General features: G+C 39.9%; 1 protein-coding gene across 1 annotated transcript in view; it reads right to left on the bottom strand.

The window, feature by feature from the left end:
• Nucleotides 1–26,754, bottom strand: part of syngr3a (synaptogyrin 3a) — a 60,541-nt gene that overhangs the window by 7,526 nt on the left and 26,261 nt on the right. Inside the window, exons 2-3 of the mRNA XM_059979569.1 lie at nt 18,541–18,775; nt 1,596–1,741 (exon numbers count right to left, since the gene is read on the bottom strand). Of these exons, the coding sequence (XP_059835552.1) occupies nt 1,596–1,741; nt 18,541–18,775 (381 nt within the window). The remainder of the gene's footprint in view (nt 1–1,595; nt 1,742–18,540; nt 18,776–26,754) is intronic.

Genomic DNA, 26,754 nt, shown 5'->3' with positions numbered 1-26,754 from the left:
CAATGATTTCTGAAACTGATGTTCAAATGCATCTCTCTCACTGTAATCCAAATGAGATTTGTATAATTTCATAGCAAATCTTATAACCTGTCTTTTTACTTTCACCATCCACTGCCCAAGAATATTAATTAAATTCATTTTAAACTTATGTATTACCAATGTTTTGCACATTTGCGAAAACAACTACTTTAAAGTTCTTTCATTTATTACTCTGTCAGTGCAATACGTTCCACATTAATTTCACATAATGGAACTAAAGCTGTACTGAATATACAGCCTGTTACATGTAAAGAGTCAGGATTTTTGTATGGCAGAAAAGAAGTGTCGTAAATTATTATAAACAGGTTATTACATACAGTGACTAAATTCATAAAAAGGTGCATACTGCTAACAAAATACAGGTGAATTTTTTTTTGTCACATGGGGAAATTTTTGCATCTCATTTCTGACTAAACTACACTATATTTTCAATTACGGGGTACATAAAGTGAAAACAATAGTGCTAATATTGTTTAATAATGAGTCCCAAAGAAAGGTCTCAGCCCAAAACATTGAAAGATTGAAACATTGAAACAAAGAGAGGTCTCAGCCCGAAACATTCATTTCCATAGATGCTGTCTGACCTGCTCAGCTCTCCTCCAGAATTTTGAGCATTGTGGCAATATTTCGTATTTTAGTACTTAGCATTGGAATCTGGATTTTGTATGATTTATTTGCATTCAAGATTGTTGGCAATTATTCCTGCTCTGATTTCAGTTTTGTGGGAATTATTTAAATTAAATTATGAAAGTGAGCTGAAAAGAATCTATTAGCTATGATCTTCTCAGAAATAATGTCCAAATGGTTTTGTGAAAGGCTAACATGGTTAACTTTGTGACTTGTGAACACAGGAGGTTATTGCAAAACAGCTTTCAATAACATGATTAATCTTAGTGTATCTTGGTTAGGTAAACTACTACGCAGTAAGATGTTAATTATTTAGTCTCAGAGCACAATGAAATAAAATCTTATCAATAATTTAATGCATTCTGTTAATGATATTAAAAAGATATTGTGATAGGGATACAGTCAGTTTGTTAACAGGCACAAGGGTTGGTTTATATTGGTGAAGATGGTGAAGACTGAAGGACCAGTCTTTGGACATCTTCAATAAATCCTATATTTTTAAATTTGTTGAAGGCCAAGAGAGACAAGTACCCCTGAAAAAAAGTGACAAAATTTATCATAATTTATTAGAGTACAGGGAACGTTTGTACTCTACTACAGAACTTCAGATCTGATACAGGTTTTTAATCAGATTATATCTCTCAAATGGCTCTTTCACTAACAGTGTCAGCCAGGCCACAGTTCGATCTAGCAGCATTCTCGCATCTACATCAGAAGCACAAAGCTTAGGCCAAAATCATTCTCATAACTTCCTGCAACTGGACAGCTTGAATAACAGCTGACAGAAATGGGACAATAAGAAATTTGATTTTTTCATTGGGCTGGCATTTATCCGCTTTCACACTGCCTGGATTATTGGATGCAAGGGCCTCAACAACAGCTTGTGATCAAGGATGCTCATAGTGTTTTAAATTCTAACAAATACTTACCCAGGACAATATAGAAAAGAAGGAAAAGGCAATGGCAGCCCGCGCAGCATCGGCACCTTGGTTGAACGGAAGGTCGGCTGATGGGGTTTGTTGCCACTGATTTGCCAAAAAGCAGAAGCTTACGAACCACAAGAATGTCCAGAGTCCTGAAACAGATTTAAAACGGGCCGGGTTAGGTGGTGAAAAGCAGAAACTGTGAATGCAGGAAACCCAGAACAAGAACAGAAATCCCTAGAGATGTTCGGCAGGTAATACACCATCTGTGGTGACAGGAAAAACGTTAATATTTCAGGTTAATATGACCAGAACTGGAAAAGTGGAAATGTTTTAAATTGCATAGAGGGGAAGGAATGCCTTTGGTAGAATGGAGTATGTGCACATTATTATTGTCAACCATGGATTACTGTTGAATAATCACCAATGAAGCTGGGAACATAAAACTTGATAAAAATGTAAAGCAAAAGCCCCTAAAACAAAGTTTATCCTATCTGCAGCTAATTATAGAATGATACAAAGTTACAGTACAGAAATTGAAAAATAACCACTGATCATACAGTATGCAACACACACACGCAAAATGCTGGAGGAACTCAGCAGGCCAGGCAGCATTTAGGAAAAGAGTACAGTCGATGTTTCCAGCGGAAACCCTTCAGCAGGAACATACTGCACCCTTTTCCTAGATGCTGTGTGTTTTGTGTGTGTTGCTTGAATGTCCAGCATCTGCAGATTTCCTCTTGTTTGCCACTGATCAACTTACACTCATGGCAGTCCAAAGAAAGGGTGCTCTGAATATAAAGCACACACTAAGCTCCTGGCCCTTTGCCTTGAAAGTTACAGAATATCATCCAGAAAACCTTTTAAGAGTGCTGAGGATTTGTGCTCCAACTCCCTTTCAGGTAACCACTTCCAAACCATACAATATAGCTGTTTGGATAGATTATTTCCTTTTTCTTCTTAACTCCACTCTAACCTTCCAAATTATTTTTAATAATGTGCCTCTAGATACTACAGTAAGTAGACATTCCTACTTGCCACCCAGACCTCTCAGATACATGCACGATAACTGACTCTTCCTTTTCCTCTGAACTACCCACTGATCACATCTTTGAAATTTTTAAAATCTCTGTAGTGCTATCACATCCTCCCCTTAATGCAATAACCAGAACTATACTCGTACCCAGCTTAGAATTTTATACAGTTCTAATATAATTCTCCAGATTTAATTTACTATGTCTCATCCAGTAACAACAATGATCCCATATACCACTTTGGCCACTATCTACCTTTCCTGCTCTCTTCAGAGATCTGCAAACAAGTACTGCAAAATCCCTATCATCCTCCGCAGTTCATGGTATCTTATCATTTATGATACAGCCCCATTTTCCCTTCACAAATGGAATACCTTGTACCGCTCCAGACTGAATAGGGATTTGTCATTTTCCTGCCCTCCTGGCTAGTCCACTGATCTAGTACTGCAGTCCACAGCTTTCTTCCCCACTATTAGCGAGTCCAACCCCTTTTCGCCAATCCCCCCACAAAGAACAGAGGCACTGCCCTACATGAAGCTCACGTAAAACTTTAAACTTTCCATTATAGTGGTGCTGTTTTGTCTTAATAAGCAATTCTAAAAGGAATAAAATCTTAGTTACTGATTGTTGCTGGTGAGAACCTTTTAGCATTGACTCTTCCCTACCAAATGCCATTGGTGTAAACAGATTCATAACAAAACAAAAAGCTAAGAGTAGGTTGAGAAATCTTATCAAGCATTCTTCTACTGTTAATAAACATCTATTCATTAGTAGCTTTGATTCGTTTTATAACATCAACATTGTCATGTTTGTCATTAACCTTAATTACCAACGTCCATTCCATTTAATTCAGCTTGCTCCCCAATTTAAACTGATTTCTTCATCAGTACTTCTTTCAGTTAGTCAACATTATCAATGTCTGGTTATACTCTGTCAATAAGAAGGTGGGAAATACTCAGCAGGTCAGGCAGGATCTGTGGAGAGCAATGTGGTTAACATTTCAAAATTAGAAAAACATAAGAAAAAGGATGGAAAACATACTGTATGTTTTAAGTGGACAGAAGAGTATGCGAGCAAATAGAGTCAGACTAACTAAAATGATGAGTAAAATTAAAGGCTTTTTCATCAAAATGTGAGCAGCATTCAGAACAAGATTGATGAATTGATTGCAACACAAAATGCTGGAGGAAAGTCAGAGAGCATCTAAGGAAATGAATGAACAGTTGACGTTATGGGCCAAGACCCTTATTCAGAACTGACAGATCAAGCGATTGCACAATTAAAAGTAAATGGGTCTGTTAATGATAGCAATTCAGAGGTGTGGTTGCAAGGTGGGCAATGCTGGGAAGTGAATATTTGAGAGCATTTCATACTTGGGAAGAAAAAAAAAGGAAAAGTTAGGAGTTCTAATCAATGATATTAGCTCAGTGATCAGGATGTAGAATCAATTTGGCTGGAGATAAGAAATAATATATCACTGGCTCTGTCCTTCAGTACAGCTAATATTGTAGAGTATAAAGGATTTTAATTAAGTGTATTAATTATGGAAGATTTTGATTATACAGATTGGACAAATAGAGTTGGCAAGGGTAGCCTTAAGGGTTGCATGGAGTGCATTCTGGATGATTTCTTTGGTTCCCTGTGGCTTCTGTCAGGGAGCAGGCTCATTGCACTATATCAGATTTCAAAAAGGTAGAATTAATAAATGAGGCCATCGTGAAGGATTACCCAAGAGGTAGAATTTCCCTTACTTTGAGGGCAAGAAACTCGGTTCTGAAACCAGTAGCCTAATTTTTAATAAAGGATATTACAATGGTACAAGGATAGATTTGTCTGAAGTGGACTGGGAGAATAGGTTCGAGGGCAAGGCAGCACATTAGCCGAGACAGATGTTTACCCCAGTGCCATTTTCAAGCACTATCCCCCTTGCCTCTAGATCCCATTAACTACCAGAAATCTAACAGTCCCTATCTGAATGAAACCAATGACTAGTTCTCCAAAATATTAAATATTCACCAGCTGAAGGAAATATCCTAATGCAAAGAAGGTTGAAGTTCATTCCTGGGTTGAACGCTATTATTCAACCAGTGAAACAAAGATTTGAGGAGGGGTTAACAGAATGGATGCTGAGAGGATGTTTAACCCAGAGGAAGTGTCTTCAACTGGGAGGAGATGGGGGTACAACTTCAAATAAGGGATCACCCATTTAAGATAGAGCTAAAGAGAAAGTTTTACTTTCAGAGGATTGTGAATTTTTAGAATTAGCTAACCAAAGATCCGTGAAAACAGAGTGATTAAACATATTCAAGGCAGGGACGGAAGACATTTAAACTGCACAAGAGTCCAGTGATACAGGGAGAGAGCGTGAAATTGGCATTGAGGTTGGGTCAGTTAGCTGATCAGATGACAGAACCTGTTTCTATGTGTGAGCAAAGGGAATCTCTATGCTAAAAGGTAAAAACCAGGAGAAACCTATTGTCACAGGTGGCATTGGTGACAGCTGAGAGCATGTGTCCACCTTGTTAATTGTAGCTGATATATCTGGAGGTGGTGTAAACAGAGGAACATGAATGAGAACAGAAGAAAAAACACTATTGATGGAACTGTAAGATGCAGTAAGATGCACTGCTGGAAATAGAGCATGGGACATGGAACAATACAATACAGATGATGTGCCAGCCTCTTAGCCTACTCCAAGATCAATCTAACACTTCCCCACCCACAGAGCCCTCCAGATTTCTTTCATTGTGTGCCTAACTAATCTCCCAAACATCCCTGATGTATCAGCCTCTACCACTACCCCTGGCATTACCCCATCCCGGCAGGCGGCATCTGCAGAAAGAGAAAATCTAAGCTTAGACCCTTTAGGAGAACTGCCAGCTCTGACACAAATTAGAAAGACTGATAACCTGACTGGGCCTAGTCATTCACTGGGCCATCCCGGCCTGAAGAGGGGAAGATTATCCTGGGGTGACTTAGTGAAGGTGGTGAAAGGCATGGAGACGGTACCTTGAAGGTCAAAACATAGTGTATCCTATTAATGTTCTGGTGGGAGAAAATGGGCTGAGAGCAGAAGAGAGGAAGTGGAGTCTCTTCCCATCTCTGATGTTCCACAGTAAGCAGCTTTTGATCATTATGATTTTTCCATCAGCAGATAATGTCTAGATTCCTCTTGCTGTTTATCAGCACTCAGAATCCACATGCAATATATACACATGAATTTCCATTATAATCAAATTCAATAATATTAGGATGTTTTACACAATTAAATTTTGTTCTACACACCTATCCATGAATTTACATTTTATTAAAAGAATCATTAGAGGAACACAAGCACGCAAACAGGATATTTGGCCCAATTCGTCCATGCTGATCAAAGTACCCATTTGAAATTTGTACTTGTACCTATCTGCGTGTGTTGCTAGGGTACCTATTTGAGCTGGTCCCATTCCCCTGCATTTGGGAATTTTCCTCTAAGGCTTTCCTCTTTTTGTACCTGTCCAAATGTTTTTTTAAAAACATATCCACCATTTCCTCTGAGACCTCCTCGTATCACATGCCCTGACTCTCTGAAAGACTTGCATCTCAGTTCCACTTTCTATCTTTTCTCTCTCATTTTAAAGAATGAAAAGTATCTTTATGCAAGTTCCTTTGAAGTCAACATAGTGGAATAACAGAGAGGGAATCTGACAGGAGAGGAAGTGAACCATGGGAGAAAGGGAAGGAGGAGGGGCACCAAAGTTCTAAGTAAAGTTATTATCAAAGTACATTAATGTCACCATATACAACTCTGAGATTCATTTTCTTGTGTAATTAATAAATCCATAATAGAATCAATGAAAGACCTCACCAACTTGGGTGTTCAATCAGTGTGCAAAAACAACAAACTGTGCAAGTATAAAAATAAATAATAATTAATAAATATCAACAACATGAGATGAAGAGTCCTTGAAAGCAAGTCCATAGGCTGTGGGATCATTTCAACAACGGGCAAGTGAAGTTATCACCTCTCTAACCAAGGAATCCTCTATCACTAGTGCAGTCCTCTTCTCCCCTCTTCCCACCTAAGCTACAAGTGCCAGATTCCATGCCAGAGACCAAGTAGCTGCAGCTCCCCACCCCACCCAACAGTCTACTTATTATTGAGGGGAATGGCCACAGGAGCACTTTGTACTGGTTGACCACTTCCTTGTCCTCTCCTGACAGTCACCCAGATATCTGCCTTCCACATCTTAGGGGTAACTATGACTACAACCCCTCAGTCCCTCTCTATCATTTCCTCAAAGTTTCATGTGAGAGCCAAAGGTCCTTGAGCTGCAGCACCAGTTCCTTAAAACATTCTCCAAGAAGCAACAGCTCGGTTATCCTATTGCAGATATGGTTATCCGGGAGGCTGGTGGTCTCCCAGAATTCCCACATCTCACACAAAGAACACAACATAGCCCCTGAAGCCATTCTCACTGCTCTATGTACTAACAGATCAAGATTGAAGAATAAGCTTACTAGATACGCCTATCATCACCAAGGCCTCTCCAGTCTAACACTGGTCCACTCCAATAACTGCTCCACTTGTCCCTGCCTTATTTTTTATTTGCCCCTGCCAATGAATCATCATTTGATTGGCCCACCAGAAAGCCTGAGAATGCTCCTTTTTAAATCTCATTCAAGGACCTGTGAGTAATCTCCTCTCTCGCTCCCAAGGTGTTGTTCCTCCAGCTTGAGAGTGGCCTCATGGTGGCAGGGGAGGAGGCCACAGACCAACGCGCCAGATTGGGAATTGGGATAGGAATTAAAATGGCTGGTCACCAGGAAATCCTGCTTCTTCCAGATGGAACAGAGGTGCCTGACAAAGTGGACCCAGTCCAAACTGGGTCTCACTAATTTAAAGGAAGCCGCATCTGGACTGGATACAGTGGAAGACCCCAGCAGATACACATGTGAAGTATTGCCTCACCAGTAAGGAATGTTTGGGGCCCTGAGTGGGGGTGAATGGGGCAGATACAGCACTTTGCCACTTGCAGGGATAACTGCCTCTTTCGGCAATGTAGCTCTTTCAGTAATACGTTGATGACTAAATTGGTGAAACTTCATGGACCCATGGAGAGCTCGTCAATTTCATCAACTTTGAATCAAATTCCACCCTGCCCTGAAATTCACTTGTTCCATTTTTGATCGATCTTCCTCTCCCTCTCCAGAGAGAAGATGTTCACTGAGATCTTTTATAACCCTACCAATTTGCATGGTTATCTTGACTACACCTTCTCTCCTGTAAAAAGCCATTCCTTTTTCCCCATTCCTTTGACTCCGCCACACCTGTTCCCAGAATGATGTTATCCTTTCCAGGACATCAGACGTCCTCCTCCTTCAAAGAGCTGGTTTTCCCTTCCTCCACCTTTGATGGTGTCCTCTCCCACACCTCCTCCATTTCCTGGACATCCTCACTCAACCCATCTTCCCACTGCCTTAACAGGGATGGAGTTCCACTTGTCCTCACCTACTACCAATGAGCCTCCACATCCAACACATCAGTCTTTGCAACTTCCGCTCTAACAGGTGTCTACCACCCAACACATCCTTAGCATCCCCCCTCCCCCCAAACCCCACCTTCCACAGGGATTGCTCCCTCCGCGATTCCTTTGTCCATTCCTTCCTCACCATTAATCTCCTTCCTGACACTTAACCCCACAAGGGGCAGAAGTGCCACACCTGCCCATTCATCTCCTTTCAAGGCCCTAAACACTTCACATGTGAACCTGTTGGGGACCATCTCCCAGATCCAGTGCTCCCAATATGGTCTCCGTTCCAAACACAAAAAGTGGGATTTCTCAATCGCCAACCATTTTAGTTCCTATTCCCTTTCCCGTCCTGACATGTTGGGCTATGGCTTCCTCTTCTGACACGATGAAGTCAATCTCAGTGTGGAGGAACAACACCTCATATTCCATCTAGGTAGTCTCCAAACTGATAGCATGAACATAAATTTCACAAACAAAAAAAATCCCCTCTTATTTCCTTCTCTTCAATTCCCCACTCCATCCTCTTACCTCTTCTTCTCACTTGCCCATCACCACCCATTGCCCCTCCCCCTTCCTCCCAAAGTATTGCCCTTTCCTATCAGATTCCTTATTGTCCATACTTTTGCCTCTTCCACTCATCACCTCTGAGCTTCTTACTTCATCCCCCCCTTCCCCATACACCTGGCTTCACTTATGACCGTCTAGCTTGTCGTCCTTCCTCTCCCCCCACCTTATTCCAGCATCTTCCCCCTTCCTTTCCTGTCCCGAAAAAGGGTCTTGGCCTGAAATGTCCACTGTTTATTCACTTGGTGGGGGGGGAGGGGTGTGCGCTCATGTGTGCATGTTGCTCTGGATTTTCAGCACCTGCAGAATCTCGTGTTTATGAAACTAATTTACTGTCTTCTCTGCCTCCTTCCCACTGCTAATAGCCAAATAAACCTCTTCTTTTTTATGCCAAGGGACACATTTTTGCAGTACTTCCCAAATATAATCAACCTTACTGACATTGTGAATAAAGCTGCTGTTAATTGTACTAGCTCTGATACAAGTTAAACCAGTTTTGATTTTTAAATGATAGTGATCATAATACAGAGATACTAGAATGGAAACTTTTCACTTCATGCTTGTTTGGTTCCAAATTAAGGAAGCACATTAAATGACAGTTTGCATAAAAGGAAGTGAAAAATCTTGAAACTATAAGGTAGAACAGTTAACATGAACAAATCTTGTCAATTGTGTAATGCACAGGTCTTTGTTATAGTCCCACTGTGGACTGTATGGCCTCCACTCATTGCAAACCCTACTTCGAGTTTGTGGTACTCCTCTTGGCTCATTCGGTGGCACAGTACCTTAGCCATTAGTGTAACATTTTACAACACCAGTGATCTGAATTCTTGCCGCTGTCTGTAAGGAGTTTGTCTGTTCTCCCTGTGACCGCATGCATTTCCACTAGGGTACTCCAATTCCCTCCCACATTCCAAAAAATGTACAGATTAGGTTTCGCGAGTTGGGAGCATGCCATGCTGGTGCCAGAGATGAGGCCATGCTTGCAGACTGCCTCAGCACATCCTCTGCGCAGGTTATTGATGAAAACAACACATTTCATTGTGAATGCTGACTTTTGTATATCTGACCAATAAAGCTCATCTCATTGTCTTTTATCATTAGTGTATTTGCCAACTGCGTCCAGTTCCGGCTCTGCTCACTACGTCCACTCTACCCCATAGTACTTGCTTGAGCAACCATTTGTAACAAGATCTACACAAATGAATATTAAATACTAATTATAGAAACCCCCTTTATTAGTTCAAAATTACATCTGCCAAACCTGTACTCTGAAGCACAGCACCTTGGATGTATTTTGAGGTTACAGAAGCATATTGTAGAACATGACAGGATTTTTATTTTATCACATGGAAACCATAAGAATTGATTTCCTTTGTTGGAACAATTTTATTTCAAAGTGCTCCATTTATATTGAAGATACATCATTACAAATTGTGTACAGCACAGTAAAAGCCTCTCGGCATTAGTCCACATTGACTCTTATGCTGTACATCGTCCTCATCCAACTCTGCTCCATCTAACCTCAAAAACATTTCCTTATCTTCTGATTTCAGTTTCACACCCTAGCAACACAAGGGAACATTGGGAAAATGGCCAAGAAGCAGATTCCTGCTCCCTGCAATAAATGTGTGGTATCCACATCAAGCAAGAACCTGACAGGACACAGACTATTACTTCACAAAACAGCTTTCTAAAAATACAGCTGTTGATTCTGCAAATCCTGTGCAAATGAAGTCTGAATCATTTGCAAGTTTATTTTCAGTGCACGATGAGTGTGATTGTATAATATCTGAAATTCAAATCCAGAATTTTTTAAAATCACATTTTAAAGCATAACAATGCTAATAATTCAATCAGGTTCATTTTTAATTGCTTATAAGTTTTAAACAAATACAGTTTAATGTTTGACTGATTTAAATAATTGTTAATATTTCTGATAAATAGGGAGACAAAAAAATATTTCAGGCAGTTTGCTACCTAATTCAAGGGGCATTTCTTAGTTGCCAGTATTATGTGGGTGGAGCTTTTTCTGTAGGGCCCTGCTACATGTTGGCAATGACATCAGCAGAGTTCTGCTGAAGAGGCTTCAGGGCAGAAATTCTTAAAGTAGGGGGATGCACAGAAGCCACATGCAGACAATACAAAGGTCAATGGCAAGTGTGGATGGTATACTAGTAATCGGGAAATTCCAGACCAAATTTTTAAAAACATACATGATCAACATTTTAAAATTAATTTGCATTTCCATTAAAAGACATTAATTGCAATTAATTTATAGCACTATCCCTATATAAAACAATTATACACTGCAAAAGCCATTTTGAAATATTATCAGCACACAGAAAAATGCCGGAGGGGATTTTGTCTTTGTTGTTCAAGATTTCCAGAATCCGCAGAATCTTGTGTTAACACTTAATAAAATCATACACAATTTCACATTTCTCCTCTAGTATTCAAATGATTTATGAACTGCTTTTGGTTCAGTTTATTGATGTTCTAAATAACATCCTTCAATTATACATATTTGTCATGGTTTATAGTAAATGACTGTCCCACATCTCAAAATGAATTTGTTATTTCTGTGTCAAAGCTAATTAACTAAAATTTCCCTTTAAATAAATGCAAAAGATTCTGTAGGTGATGGAAATCCAGAATAACATTCACAAAACGCTGGAGGAACTCAACAGGTGAGGCAAAATCTATGGAAAGGAACAGAGAGTCAACATTTTGGGCTGAAACCTTTCAAATATTAGGCATAACTATTAAACAATCTAACCTAAAAGACAATGAAATAAAATAAGACGGTGTGACTCCTCTGAATAATTGGTGGTTGTAAGTATATGCCAAAGCCTTTAGGACATTAAAATTACTGACAGATGAATTGGATTTGAGCATGTAAGAAATGACTATAGACCACAGCCCATCCAGCCTCTTTCAAAATTGCATCTCTTCCAGAAATTTCTCTTTGTGCATTGATACCTGCCTTGTATGTATTTCTGTGCAACCTTATGACAATCTTTCAGTACCTTTCACACTTAAGTCCTTTCTAAGCATATCAGCACCCAGTCTGGTCATGAAGGCCATTCCTAATTGCATGTGCAGCCATACTTCGATTGTGCAATGGAATTCTGGTTGAAATGCATAAGGTTGAGCCACTTGTACTGACAAGTAGTTATAATGAGCTAGTGCACCAGCAATTAAAATCAAATATACATCCTTTCTGAACCACATGGTCAGACTCTGATCCTAGTGCAAACATCTGATCACCTATACCTTCAATCTTGAGCTGCAAGAACAAATACTCCCACTAATCCAGATAGCAACCTCTGCAACATCAACAGCATTTCCTCCTTATCTGGAGAACTTAAATGAATGCATAATATTTTGCTAATAATTTAATTGCAAATACAATATGGAAAAGGGTATCCTACTGAATTATTATTCCCATTAAGTGGGAAATTTAAAACTATGACCGGTAATATCAATCCCAACTCGAACTAAAGATAGAATTAAAGGAGTCTGGACCCACAATTTCTTTATGATGCCTAATACTAACTTACCATAGAATGTGGAATTCTCTAGAAAATAGCAAACGAGAGCAGAAAAAGCAAAAAAAAAAGATGCTGGGTGTATTGTTAAGAAGTACAGTCTAGAATATGGAGACTGTCCGAGGCTGGATAAAGGGGACTACAGGCAGAGGGAGGTCGGAGTAAAGTAAATGGACTGAGCTCGAACACGTCTGACTGGCACCTTTTACACATGGCAGCATGATATTTTTTGTATGTTAGTGTCATTTTTTTTAAATGTGGAATTTATGCAAGAAAGCTTTTCATCTTTTAAGCTTGATCACGCTCTCTAAACTTGAGACTGTGACAAGCAATATTTTTGTAAAAAAGTGTAAAAGCAAATGTGTATGATACTGTACTTAATCATGATTCTATTGGCGTCCGAGTTATCTTCCCCCCCACCCCCAACATGCAGCCATTGACTCACTATGACACAGATCCAGCCCACATCTATAATCAGTTGGAAACCTTGTGCCAACTCACCAAGACTTGGAGCAGAACTTTTGAAACACAAAAATAAAAATAACCCTTTTTTATTTACTGGAATAAATTCTGTAGAATCTTGTAGTTCCTTGGATACCTTGATTATATTGTTATTTAGTAGTGTTGTAGATCATAAAAATTAAACTGCAAAATAATCATTATACATTCATTGGTCTCACATTAAAATGAAAGAAAATGAGAATTAATAACACTTAAGCAGTTGTATATTTTCTGTCCTGAACAGTTCTACCTTCTCAGTCATGAAATTATACGATACCTTCAAAATGTATGTTTGCATAGAAAGAACAGTATTGAAAAATGCTGATGTTTACAGAAGCCTAGTTGTATAAGCTTTTGGCTGAAGTGGATAGACGACAATGATACAAGAGGAAGTGAGAGATATTAAAATCATGAATGTAAGAATGACAAGCAGGAGATCATTTCATCTCATGGGCCTGCTCTCACATTCAGTAAGATCATTGCTGATCTCTCTTGACATCGCGACATTTTTGTGGTAAACTACGTGTACCTGTCTGGACACTCCATTCTGCAGACTGCTCCTGTGGCTCCTTCCACAGACCCCGGTATAAAGGCGATTGGGGCACTGCTCCTCCCTCAGTCTCTGAGATGCCGTGCTCCCTTTTGCTGCTAATAAAAGCCTATCGTTCACCTCCTGTCTCCGAGAGTTATTGATGGTGCATCAACTTTGTTAAAGTAATTTAACAAAGAGGACTGCCTGCCCTGGGCTTAGAGGACTGTATGTGTGTGGGAGGGAGGAATGCGGCTCGTTCTGCTGTTGGTGCTTGGTATGTTCAGTTCTGCCGAGCACTGTGGGCATGCTTTGTTGGTGTCAGAATGTGCAGCACACTTGCAGGCTGCTCCAGCAGATGTTGGTTGTTAATGCAAGTGACACATTTCACTGTATGTTTCAATGCACATGTGATTAATCCAAATCTGAAATCCAAAGTATGTAGCACTACTAAATTTTACTTAACAGTCAATATCTTCGGCTTAGTTTTACCATTCAATGTGTTCTGCTTGCATCTTGCTAAATGTTTGATTTAATCTGTTTGTGCCCTGGTTGAGATGGAAACAGGAATGGGTGCTTAATATTCCAGGATTTCAATGTTTTAGAGGAGGTGGGTGGAAGGGGGCAGTTCAACTATTAATCAGGAACATCATAGCTGCACTCAGAGGGCCAAAATAGACTCATCCACCAAGTCTATATGGGTTAAACTCAAAATTACAAAAGATTGAATCATTACCCAACGCCAACTCCAGTTTAGCCCTGCTCTTGTTGGGCAATATACATATTAAGAAACCCTCTCAGATGCACCTAATAAACTCTGCCACATCTAAACCTCTTGCACTAAGGAGATCCCAGTTTATATTAGGGAAGTTCTGTAATGTATTACAGAACCCCCAATAGCCACTGGGACACTGAGGAACAAATATGCAGGCAAGTTAGGGAAAGGTCTAAACACAACAAGGCTTTTGTTGGGGGTGACTTCAACTTCCCTAATATAAACTGGGATCTCCTTAGTGCAAGTAGTTTAGATGTGGCAGAACTTATTAGGTGCATCCAAAAAGGTTTCTTAAATCAATATGTATATTGCCCAACAAGAGCAGGGCTAAACTGGAGCTGGCTAGCTGAGTAATGAGCCTAGCTAGGTAACTGACTTTTCATGGGAGAACAGTAAGGGAACAGTGACTAGAACTGTTTTAAGATTGCCAAGAAAAGGATAAGTATATTCTTGCAGGAGAATTAAATTGGAGTAGGACAAATTATATGAGTATTAGTCAGGAACTAGGGTGAGTTAATTGGGAACAGCTGCTCTGGGGCAACTCCACATCTGTCATGTTGAGAGTGGTTAAATATCAATTGTACAGAGTAGGAGGTTAGGTATGTTCCAGTAAGAAAGGACAAGGATGGCAAGGTAAGAGAACCTTGGATGTCAAGAGGTGGTGAATTTAGTCAAGTAGTAAAGGAAGGTTTAGGAAGCCAAGATCAAACAGAGCTCTTCAGAATTATAAAACAGCAAAAAAAAACAAACAAGAAAGGAATTAGGTGAGCCAGGAAGAGCCATGAGAAGTCCTTAGCAAGTAGGATTCAAAAAAATCCCAAAGTATGCTCTAGCATATCAAGATCAGGGGAATAACTAGGCCCTGGTAGGGCAACTCAAGGATAAAGTAGGAAACATATGTTTGGAAGTAAAAAATGTGAGTGAGGTTATAGATGAGTACTTTGCATCAGTATTTACCAAGGAGGAAGATGAAAAGGATTTGGTGATTAGTGTGAAGCATTTTAACTTGCCAGGGCATTTCAAGATAAAGTAGTGGTATTGTGTGTCTCGAAGTAGTAAGTCCTCCGGGTTTGATGTGATATATCCCAGCTTACTGAGAGAGACAAGAGGGAGATTACTGGGACTTGACCAACATTTTTATGTCATATCTAGCATGGAGCACTGGCAAACAGCCAATTCTGTTCCAATATCCAAGAAAAACAAGGATAATTCAGGAAACTATAGACCAATGTCACATCTGAGGTAGGGATGTTATTACTAAAGATTCTTAGAGATATGATTTAGAAATATGTGGAAAACCATGGCCTCTTGGAGACAATTAGCATGGCTCTGCATGGAGCAAGTCATATCTTAATAATGATGGAGTCTTTTTGGGAGGTGATAAAGATGATTGATGGAAGTAGAGCTGTGGGTGTTCTCTACATGGATTTTAGTAAGGCATTTACTCAGCTCACTCATGGGAGATACACCCAGAAGATTAAGATGCATGGGATGGACAGTGAATTGGCCATTTGGATTCAGAATTGGTTTGCTCATTGAAGACCAAGGATAGTGGTTGACGGCATTTACTCTGGCTGGAAGTCTGTGACCAGTGCTGTTGTGCAGGGATCTGTACCAAGAACTCTGCTACTTGTAACTTAAATAGGTTAGTAGATCTGCGCACAATATTGGAATTGTGGTTTGCATAGAAGACTGGCAAAAGAGGCAATGAGATATAGATCAGCTGAAGATACAGACAGAGAAACGGCATAAGGAGTTTGACACGGCCAAATGTGAAGTACTGCATTTTGAAAGATCAAATGTAAAGGGACATACACTGATAACGACAAGACTCAGTAGTGTTGATGTACTCCTAGATCTTGGGGCCCCAAGTCCATAAAGTGGCTACAAAGGCTGATGGGGTGATAAAGGCATGTGGAATGCTCGCCTTTATTAGTCAAGGAAATGAGTTATGTAGCAGCTTTATAAAATTCTAGATATACTACATCTAGACAACTACTTTAATCTCTGGTTGCCTCATTATACAAAGGATGTCAAGGCTTTGGAGAAGGTGCAGAAGAGTTTTACCAAAATGCTGCCTGGATTAGAGGGCTTGCGCTACAAGGAGAGATTGGCCAGACCTGGGTTGTTTTCTCTGCAGCAGCAGGTGAGGGGAGATCTGATGAAGGTTCATAAGATTGAGAGGCATTGATAGAGTAGGCAGTCAGGATCTTCCTCCCAGGCTTGAAATGTCTAATACCAGAGGAGCCACATTTAATCTGGGGGGGGGGGGGGGCGTTCAAAGGAGAATTGTGGGTAAGAATTTTTCCTGTGTGGCAGGTACCTGGAATGTGTTGCATAAGGTGGTGGAGGCAAATACAATAGAGGGGTTCAAGGGGCTCTTAGAAAGGCGCATGGAGATACAAGAGAATGAAAGGAAATAAGCATTGTGAAAGATGAAGGGATTGATTAAATTGGGCATTAAATTACTAATTTGGACCAACACTGTGCACTAGTGGGCCTGGTCCTGTGCTGTACTCTTCTATGTTCATGTTAACAATGTCTACATCAGTCTCCACCATTTACCCTGGCAGCCCATCCTAGATAACAACTCTTCAGAATCCTCCTCTAGTTTGTAGATGGCTGTATTACATTGACAGTTTCTTTAACTTTGCTCTTCCAAACAGGAAAGAATCTGTGTTTGCTTCGTTAAATCCTATAAACCTTTATTGGGTTATATATTAACCTTTAAAACCCCATTTTATCTTCAAGTGCATGTAAAAGATACTTTGGTTGTATTTTGAAACAAACTAGGGAAATATCCCAGGTATCTTGGCCAACATTTGTCTCTGAATTAACATCAAGGGAGATCTAGTAATATCCATTAATGTATCTGTATTATTGATATACACAGGCTGGCTGCTGTGTTTCCCAAGGCGAATAGTAATCTCAATTCAAAATTACTTCATTGGTTCAACAGTGATTGTAATAAATGAGAATAAATGAAACATAATATTACAGCCATTTCTAAAGCTCACTGGACTTTGAAGAGAACATTCATGACTTTTGAACTGATACAGAGAGCAGATCTAAAAGGAAATGGGGTATACTTGAAATTTTTTATGAAAATGAGGATCAACAGAAGCAGTAGAGAGAAAAGGAGCAATCACACCAGTGATTATGCAACAACGACCTACACAAAAAGTCAGAAGGCAGCAGAAGTGTAAATATACAATATGCAAATTTGTCCTAATGGAAAAGCCAAAGACCAGTAGATATTGGATACCCTATTATTCATGAATAGAAACATTGTGAAAGGTATAGAAGACACAAAATTCTCAAAATATCTCCAGGAATTCTTTCATTTAAAAAAAAATCATAATAGTGAATTCAGTAACACGGAATATGTGGATTCCGAAATTCAGCATGGGGTACCAGTCCAGAGCAATTTTATAATGGTGATCATAATTCCATTAGATTTAGTATAATCATGGAAAGGATGAAAACAAATCAAGGTGAACTATGTAGGGTCCTGATGAGAATACATCTGAACTATTGTGAACACATTTGGCCTCCTTGCCCAAGGATAAACAGAAGGACTGCAGTGAGGATTCATCAGATTTAGTCCAAATGGGATATCTGTCATTTAAAGAGAAATCAATTAAAATGGGACTCAAGTTCTTTTGCATTTAGGAAATTGATAGGGAGTTTTATCAGCACGAATTCTTCCAGGGTTTCACAAGGTAAAGATAAAGGAATGGCGTTTCCACACGCTGGTGTGCCCAGGGTTTGGTCTGAAATAAGACCATTCATGACAAAAATGAGAAGACATTTCTTCTTCCAGAGGATGGTGAATCTTTGCAATTCTCCACCCAAAGGGGCTGCAGAGTCTGTCCCTGAGTATATTCATAAGAGTTACTAGGTTGCTTTAGTACACACTGATTGTCACTCACTGTTACCAGATTTGGGCTAAATATATTCCAAACCAAATGACAATGATGTTCGTCTTTTGCCTAAGAATCCCAGTGAATGAGTAGGATTGTTATGACAATTTGGAAATGAGTTTTGATGACAACCTAAAAGATATTAGATTTATTGAATTCCATTTCCCAACTTGACATGATGAGATTTGAACTCAAAGCTGTTGAAATTAACCACACCATGTGCTACACGAGTAATAAAAATGAAAACAGGTCAGCTTCTTTTTGATCAGAACATCCATGTGACACAAGCCACTGAGGGGAAATTCTACATCTCTAAACCCAAAATCCAGTACCCCTTTCTCAGATGAGATTTTTATAAACAAGGTTTGTAATCAATTGTGAGTATTTTAAATCTTGGTTATTTTGGCGAAAGTCTTCCACTTTTACTGTCTGTGGACAATCAATAACTGCAAAATAACAAATCTTTCTTTGAGAAATGTAACTGAACATAAGGAATTGCTTATAACTTTACATTTAGAAGTAGAAGTCCATCTCCTTTGCGACACTAAGTATATCTACCTGAAAGTCCCAGATCTCCCATTACAATATGTTTCCTGTCCTTTACACTACTCATCTGTGGGAAGTAGAAATCCAGGGTGAAGCACAGGATGCATATGAAGAAGGCCATGATCCCAATTGCAATGCCATAGTTGCAGGCGCTGTCATTTTTATTGTAGACACAGTAAAGTTGATTGCTGCCGTTATTGACGTAGCCTTCATTCACAATAGAAGCAAATACAACAATGGAGAAAACCTGTAGAAAAATAAATGAAGACGTGAGAATGTGAAGAGTTAAAACTTTGCGCATCAACAACACTAACAATTCTAATCAAAAAAGGTCACCAGCAAGGAAGTCCTAGAACCCCTAAATACTTCATGGTACAAATTTTGAGAATAAGGATCTATAAAATGCACATATGCCACTTCAATTTATCCTAGCCAAACTGAATTCTCAATGAAGAATTGTGTTTAGAGGAGCAGGGAACTCGGAAAGACCTTCTCCCAAGCTTCAGTGTATATCATTTTATGAAAACCTCTCTTTATTGAGTCTGACACAGGCAATGTTGGTTCTGAGCAGAGATCAGCAGTGTCTGCTGTGCTTTGGAAGCAACTCACTGAGCTTACTCATCTTATCCTGTTCAAATCTCTTAAGCTTTATAGCTTTGAGTTGTTCACCCAAAACAGATTGCAAAGCAGAGTTAAAGGAAGTGATCTAATAAAATTGGCATATAGCTTGTGGTCAGATGAGATGCATCTAGAATACCTCATGACCAAACTTCCAGGAATTCTTCCTACTGACCTTGACAAGCCTAGACGTAGTTTCACGTTGACTAAACCCTGGGAAATTTACAAACTACAATGTCTTTGTTCACCATCTGCATCCTAGGTGATGGCCTGCAGGTTCTGAAGTGGTAGTTATTGATTACAGCCATCTGATCCAGGCCTCGTTATTGTCGCAGAAGTTCAAAATAAACACCAAAACTGCATCAAAGCACTCTTTGAAACACGTTTTAAGTAATGCAATCTTGAGATTAAGCAGAGCTTGGGTTGCTTATTTTAGATCTGAATATACTGGCTTAGCCAGTGTCACATTTTCTAATAAACACTAGATCAATTTTTCAATCTACAAGACAAAAAGAACACAACATGATGCAGTTACTGGAGAGAGAAAGATGTTTGATTTTATTTGGAGACCAATTCCCAACTAGAACACAAATATTTAATGTTGAAGCACTTGTGCCCAAGTTGCTTTGGAATAATGCCTGCTTACTCCAAAAGTTGAGGAGTTAACAGTATAAACCACTACCTCTCACAAGGTTTTAAAGGACAGATCACATTAGTAGGATGGGGGGGTGGGGAGAAATAAGGATATTTTGAAAGTCAACTATAAACCAGGTTTGAGAATCATAAGGTTGCAGAATCAGGCATGACTCATGCCAATGATGAAACTCAAAGCCTTGCCTACGGCATACAGCAGGTCATGTGGCCCTCCACATGCCGATTTTATTTTTCTGGTGTCTGAATGCTACAGACAGAGGAAGCACAAAACACATATTAAGCAATTTGTTTTCCTTCCATGATTTCTCAAAAAGTAGTGCTCATTTGTAGATTAGAATATGCTTTGTTTTCAGTAACATTTAAAAATCACTCGTGAACTGAGTCAAATCTAACTCAAAAATATGAAAATACTTGAAACTTATCAACTTAACATTAGTTGACACAACTTTGTTTTATATGGTAAACAGGAGAATTAAAAGAATTTCTTAAAGATTAGATCTATGTTGATTTACCTATACATCTGACAAAACACCCCTTGTCCATAAGCAGTAAAGTTGGAGTCAAGGGGCACATTAAAATGAGTCCTGTTTCTATGCTGATTCATTCAAATTTACAGGGTATTCCCAACACACGACTGAGACTTCTCACCTTTTACTGTAATGTGTCACAAGTTCAGTCCTTGGTCAATGCTTCTGCTAAAGGCATGTTTCATGTGACTGATGACAGATAAATGTGGTAACAGGGTTTGGGGACAAAATTACTAAGATGCCTGCTGTCTGGAATGTGTTCAAACAATAAAGTACCTGTGTTGACGGATTAAATTACCAACCATTTCCTGTATTTTAGAGCAAAGACTCCCAGCCTTTATGCCATGGACCAATACCATTACACAAGGGATCTGTGAACCCCAGGTTGGGAACCCCTTTTTCAGAGGTTGGAGGGGCAACTATGATCTGTGACTGTATTAACCCTGAAAAAAAGTGTATCAATTTATGCACTACTGACTAGAAAATCCACATGGACTTCAAATAGATGCATGTTTAGTGAAATGTGTGGAAGTGGTCAGAAAGTACCAATGAGATGGGAGATTATTGCAAATGTGATGGACAGCAAGACAAGTGGCTGTAAATAAAACACAACGCTTATGGAAAAGTAAGTGTGTGACTTGGACTGTGGTGTGTGATGAAGTGCAAGTCAATGAATGATTGGGACGAATGGGCCAGGGCCAGATTCACATACAGTTGAGAACATTGAGCCTGTTGTCCAAAAAAAAAGCAGCTACTAAATATTTCTACACTAAGATACCGGTGTAAAAGCAACCAGAAATAATTCAACTTGACTCTGGAGAAAAATGTAATGTCCTTATAAAGCAAACCATTTATTTCAACGCAGTGGAGGCAAAGCCAAAAAGTACTGCATAATCAATACAGTATATATCATGGCTACACTGAAGCATACCAACAGATGCTCTTGGAAGATAGTGAATATCGGGCAACCAGACAGGTGTAGGTTTCAATGTGACGAAATAATCTACTCTTGGAATTGGCAAAGCAGTGTGGCTGACAGGATCATGAAGTCTGCTTCAACACAGTGGATCCCTTCAACTGCACAACTTCCAGTTGAACATGCAGATGTTTGTTTTATTTAGAAAAATAATTGGATTCTAAATAGTATTTAGCCCTTGATGAAAGGAAGCAAGCAGATGTACACTCTCCAAGGTATGTTCCAGCAACTCTCAATAAGTTTAAAACTAAGTTGGAGGGACAGGCACATTAAAAGTGATACCAGGGATCATGAAGAACCCCAGATGTCAATTAGGTTAGGTAGGAGTTGAGAGATCTATTGACAACCTCACATAAACCTACACGTCTAGATTTAAGAAGTCTTAATGAAGCTATCAAGAGCAGTATCTGCTATCTGTAGACAACCACGTTCAGCCAAATTTCTGTAGAGTTTTTAAAAAAAACAATGAACTGTGTCCAGAATGAGTTTTGTTATGAAAACAAAAGTGTTGCCTCCTGCTGTTCTATCTGTTCCTAGTAGCCACATGGTCTTACCCTTTCAGAAGTATACCCTTTGCTCAACCCATTCTTCCCTCACTTTCTCTGCTTCTGAAAACTAGCCTGATTTTCTCTCTTCCTGTACTGATGAACGGTCCTAGATCTGAAGTAGTAATTGTTTCCCTTTCCACAGATACTGCATGCCAATGCTCAGTAGTTCTAGCATTTTCTGTTTTTGTGTATTTTGGCATATAGTACTTCATAAGCAGAATTTCATTCTGAAATTAATTCAACCTGTCATTCAAGGTTTCTTTAATCGGAATATCATGTTCTCGTTTGGTTGAACCCTAAATCATAGCGACACTGGACATGTTGTTTATGAAAGTGGCCTTCTCACCACTGAGTCACATGGCTCTTAGCAGAGTTAGCCACCGAGCCAAGTTTGTATACCAGCCCCAACAAGAGTGTCACATTTGTGGGGGTCTTCGTCCGGGATTTTGGATGCTGTGTGTAAACGCTGCTTTAGGATTGATTAAGTAGTTTGTGTGCTTATTTTAACCAGTGGTTAAAATTGTGTTGAGGAAAGGCACTTTATTATGGTTGCCGCAGTTTGGTGTTATTGGAAAAGTATGTCGATAAGTACTGCTCGTGTTCTGAGCAGGGTGGATATCCGAATTCCCAACAAACTGCAACTGAGAGTGCCAAGTTCCGTAAAAATGTTGTGGAAAGATTCACTGATGTTTTGACCCATCAGCTGGGAAAGATGTCATCCCAGTCCAGGCTACCAGTGATGTAGCTGTAGGCTACGAGCACTATTGGAGGGAATGCCTGTAAGGATGTAGGCAGGTAATATAATGATTTGGACTACCCCAACAAAAACATGCAGTGAGCTGATATTAGGATGCAATTAATGCCACAGTGATAAAGACTATCAACTTGACAAGGGCTATTCCAGATACTGCTCTACTCGTTTTACACTATGACTGCGTGGCCAAGTACAGCTCCAACACCATATACAATTTTGCTGATGACACCACTGTTGTGAGCTGTATCAAAGGGAGTGATGAATCAGCACAGAGAGAGATTGAAAACTTAGCTGAGTGGAGTAATAATAACAACAACCTCTCACTCAATATGGTGGTTCATTTTGGTAGGTCAAATACGATGACAGAATATAGTATTAATGGTAAGACTCCTGGCAGCGTGGAGGATCAGAGGGATCTTGGGGTCCGAGTCCATAGAACGCTCAAAGCAGCTGTGCAGGTTGACTCTGTGGTTAAGAAGGCATACGGTGCATTGGCCTTCATCAATCGTGGGATTGAGTTTAGGAGGTAATGTTGCAGCTATATAGGACCCTGGTCAGACCCCACGTGGAGTACTGTGCTCAGTTCTGATCACCTCACTACAGGGAGGATGTGGAAACCATAGTAAGGGTGCAGAGGAGATCTACAAGGATGTTGTCTGGATTGGGGAGTAAGCCTTATGAAAACAGGTTGAGTGAACTCGGCCTTTACTCCTTGGAGCAATGGAGGATGAGAGGTGACCTGATAGAGGTGTATAAGATGATGAGAGGCATTGATCGTGTGGATAGTCAGAGGCTTTTTCCCAGGGCTGAAATGGCTAGCACGAGAGGGCACAGTTTTAAGGTGCTTGGAAGTAGGTACAGAGGAGATGTCAGGGGTAAGCTGCTTTTTTAAAAAAAAATGCAGAGAGTGGTGAGTGCATGGAATGGGCTGCTGGCAACAGTGGTGGAGGCGGATATGATAGTCTTTTAAGAGCCTCTTGGACAGGTATATGGAGCTCAGAAAAATAGAGGGCTATGGGCAACCCTAGGTAACTTCTAAGGCAAGAACATGTCTGGCACAACTTTGTGGGCCGAAAAGCCTGTATTTTGCTGTAGGTTTTCAATGTTTCTAAGTCATTAAGACCAAGGAACTGATTGTAGACTTCAAGACAGGGAAACCAGAGGTGCATGAGCCAGTAATCATCAGAGGATCAGAGGTGGAGAGGGTCAGTAACTTTAAATTCCTGGGTGTCACCATCTCAGAGGAACTGTCCTGGACCTATCATAAACATAAAATTATGAAGAAAGCATGACAGCACTTCTGCTTCTTCAGGAATCTGCGGAGATTCAACATGTGATAAAAACCTTGGCAATCTTCTATACGTCTGCGGTGGAAAGTGTGCTGACTGGCAGCATTACAGCCTGGTATAGGAACACCGTGGCTTTTGAGCAGAAAATCCTACAAAAGGTAGTGGATTCGGCCCAGTACACCACAGATAAATCCTTCCCCCCCCCCCCCCAATTCCTCCCCCCAACCATTGAGCACATCACATTGCCATAGAAAAGCAGCATCGAAAGATCCTCACCACCCCAGCCAAGCTCTCGTCTCGCTGCTGCCATCAGATAGAAGGTACAAATGCCTCAGGACTCTCACCACCAGGTTCAAGAACAGTTACTACCCCTCAACCATCAGGCTCTTGAACAAAAGGTGATAAATACACTCGTTTAGAGGTTCATTTACAGATGATTATATTGTTATTTCATGCTTGTTATTTTTAACTGCATTTGCACAGCTTGTTTCCAGTTTCCAGTTCCTGAGGTTTACAGATACTGTTCTATAGATTTGCTAAGTATGTCCACAGAAAAAAGAAGAATCTCAGGGTTGCGTATGGTGATATGTATGTGCTCTGATAGAAGATTTTACTTTGAACTTTGAAGTAGGAGATTGAGGCAGCCAAACAGAATTATGCATTTCCTGAAGTAAGTGATTCTGGCAGAGTGGAAAGGCACAACAGAAGGTTGAACCTGTTCTGGAAGATAATCTCACACGAGAGAGGAACCAGACACTTGCGGTATCCTGTGAATTACCATCCTTGCAGTCAAAGGGTAATTTTTAAACCAAGCTTCAAAAACAAAAACTCCATTCTTCTGGGAGTTTTACGTTTGCAGCACGAGACACAACATCCACCAGCCAGGGATGAGAAAGGAGATCAGAAACTAGATACAAAAACACAACAGCTACTGATCTCTCAAAAGGTACTGAAAAAAAATATGCATCCTCTCAGACTGCCCTGGGAAATATCTGTTAGACCTGGATGAGAAACTGTATTTGGTGATAGAATGACCATTTTTCAACCTTCTGGGAGACAGACTTTTAGAGGGGGGAGGGTGGGGAAAAAAATAGTAATCAATATCTTTAAGTAACAAATGACTCAGTTTGTCTGATGAGGCATCCCTGAGATATTGATCACCAATGAAGTGTCACTATTCACAATAAACAGCTTAGTGACCTTCTCAAACTTGATCATCCATATAATGTCACTTTCCACAGTGTAATGCAAGGGCAGTGAACATTGTTGAAATGGTCAAGGAACTGCTGAGGTTAACTAAATCATCACATTTGAGTCCTGCCGAAGGGTTTCAGCTCAAAACTTCAACTGTACTTTTTTTCCCCATAGATGCTGGCTGGCCTGCTGAGTTCCTCCAGCATTTTGTCTGTGTTGCTCATCACATTCAAACTCTTGTTACAGTATCTTGAGCCTTTCACAGTGCCCCAACCTAAGAACAATCTATTGTTTGCAGAGGCTTACAAGAGGAACAGAAGCTTCTACCAACAATAACACTGCAACATCAGAAACGTAGAGAAAAATAAATGGTCAACTGAAAGTAGGTAAGGGCAGGAATGCAAATTCCATGGCTGAAGTGTCACGGTTAAGAAATGGAGGCAAAATACAGATCAAGTTCACATTGGCCAACTCCAAACATGGTGGGAGACAATGATAACTTGACACTCACCACACACTGGATTATACAGGGCACAATGGATCAGGGCAACTCAAATCAGAACCATTTCAGAATGACCACCGAGGAGTTTGTTTATCCAATGTGCAAATTTACTTACCAGTTACCTGCAGAGCATGAATACTACTATTCAACAGTCCCGTGGAGAATCATAACCAGTTAGAGCCAGATTAGGAATGACAGTAGTCAATACTCTGAACCAAATGGGGAATGTACCACGTATGCCATGTTAATTTCAATTTGTGAACAATGAATTCTCTAGTTAACAATTTAAGGATTGCTTTATGGGAATATTTGTTGTCACAGGATTTGGAATCAAACTTCTACACAGCATCTTTGAAGTGGAAGCAACTGCAAGGACACCCTCTCACTTTGGAAGTTGCTTCATGAATAAAATGCATTTAAGGGAGTGTCTGAGACTTACTATCATGCACAGACAATACAAGAGTGATGCTGATAAACTTTCAATGTGGTTTTCCAAAGTTCCAGCACCAAAATGGGGACTTGGAGTTTCACACACAAAATGCCAGAGGGACTCAGCAGGTTATCTATGGAGAGAAATAAACAGCTGATATTTCAGGCCAAGATCTGGCCCAACACAACTTCTCATTTCCCTCCATAGGTGCTGCCTGACTTGCCGAGTTCCTCCAGCATTTTGTGTGTTGCTCAAGATCTCCAGCATCTGCAGAATCTGTTATGTCTCTGACTAGGAGTTTCAAGTTTCTGACTTGTGAGTTTCTTGTAGACTGCTAAACATCAAAGTATTAGATCATAAGCACCAAAATCCTCAAATAAATTAAGATTTGATTGAATTCAAATGTATGTACTTTGTTTTTCCTACCATAAATCCACAGCCCTTCCTTCCAGCCCCACCATCATTTATACACTGCTAAAAGGTCATGAAAAGACATGGCTCATAACAAACAAACAAATAGGCCATATATAGCTTTCTCTTACCATTTGGGTATCTGTCCAATACTATGTGCAACATTATAGTAATATGGGCACAGCCAGAAGAAATGATTGAGAGTAATTACAGCCCTAAGGCTCAGCTTCAGTGTCATTATTCCCCTTCACAAGAGAACTCCCTCTAATCAACATTATTATAATGTTGGAAATACCACTGATCAGTTAATTCTAACATCTACA

The sequence above is a fragment of the Hypanus sabinus genome, chromosome 9, assembly GCF_030144855.1.
Source record: "Hypanus sabinus isolate sHypSab1 chromosome 9, sHypSab1.hap1, whole genome shotgun sequence".
In the NCBI taxonomy this organism is placed as follows: domain Eukaryota; kingdom Metazoa; phylum Chordata; class Chondrichthyes; order Myliobatiformes; family Dasyatidae; genus Hypanus; species Hypanus sabinus.
Note: the sequence above shows the minus strand (reverse complement) of the source record. Positions and strands in the feature narration are given on the sequence as shown.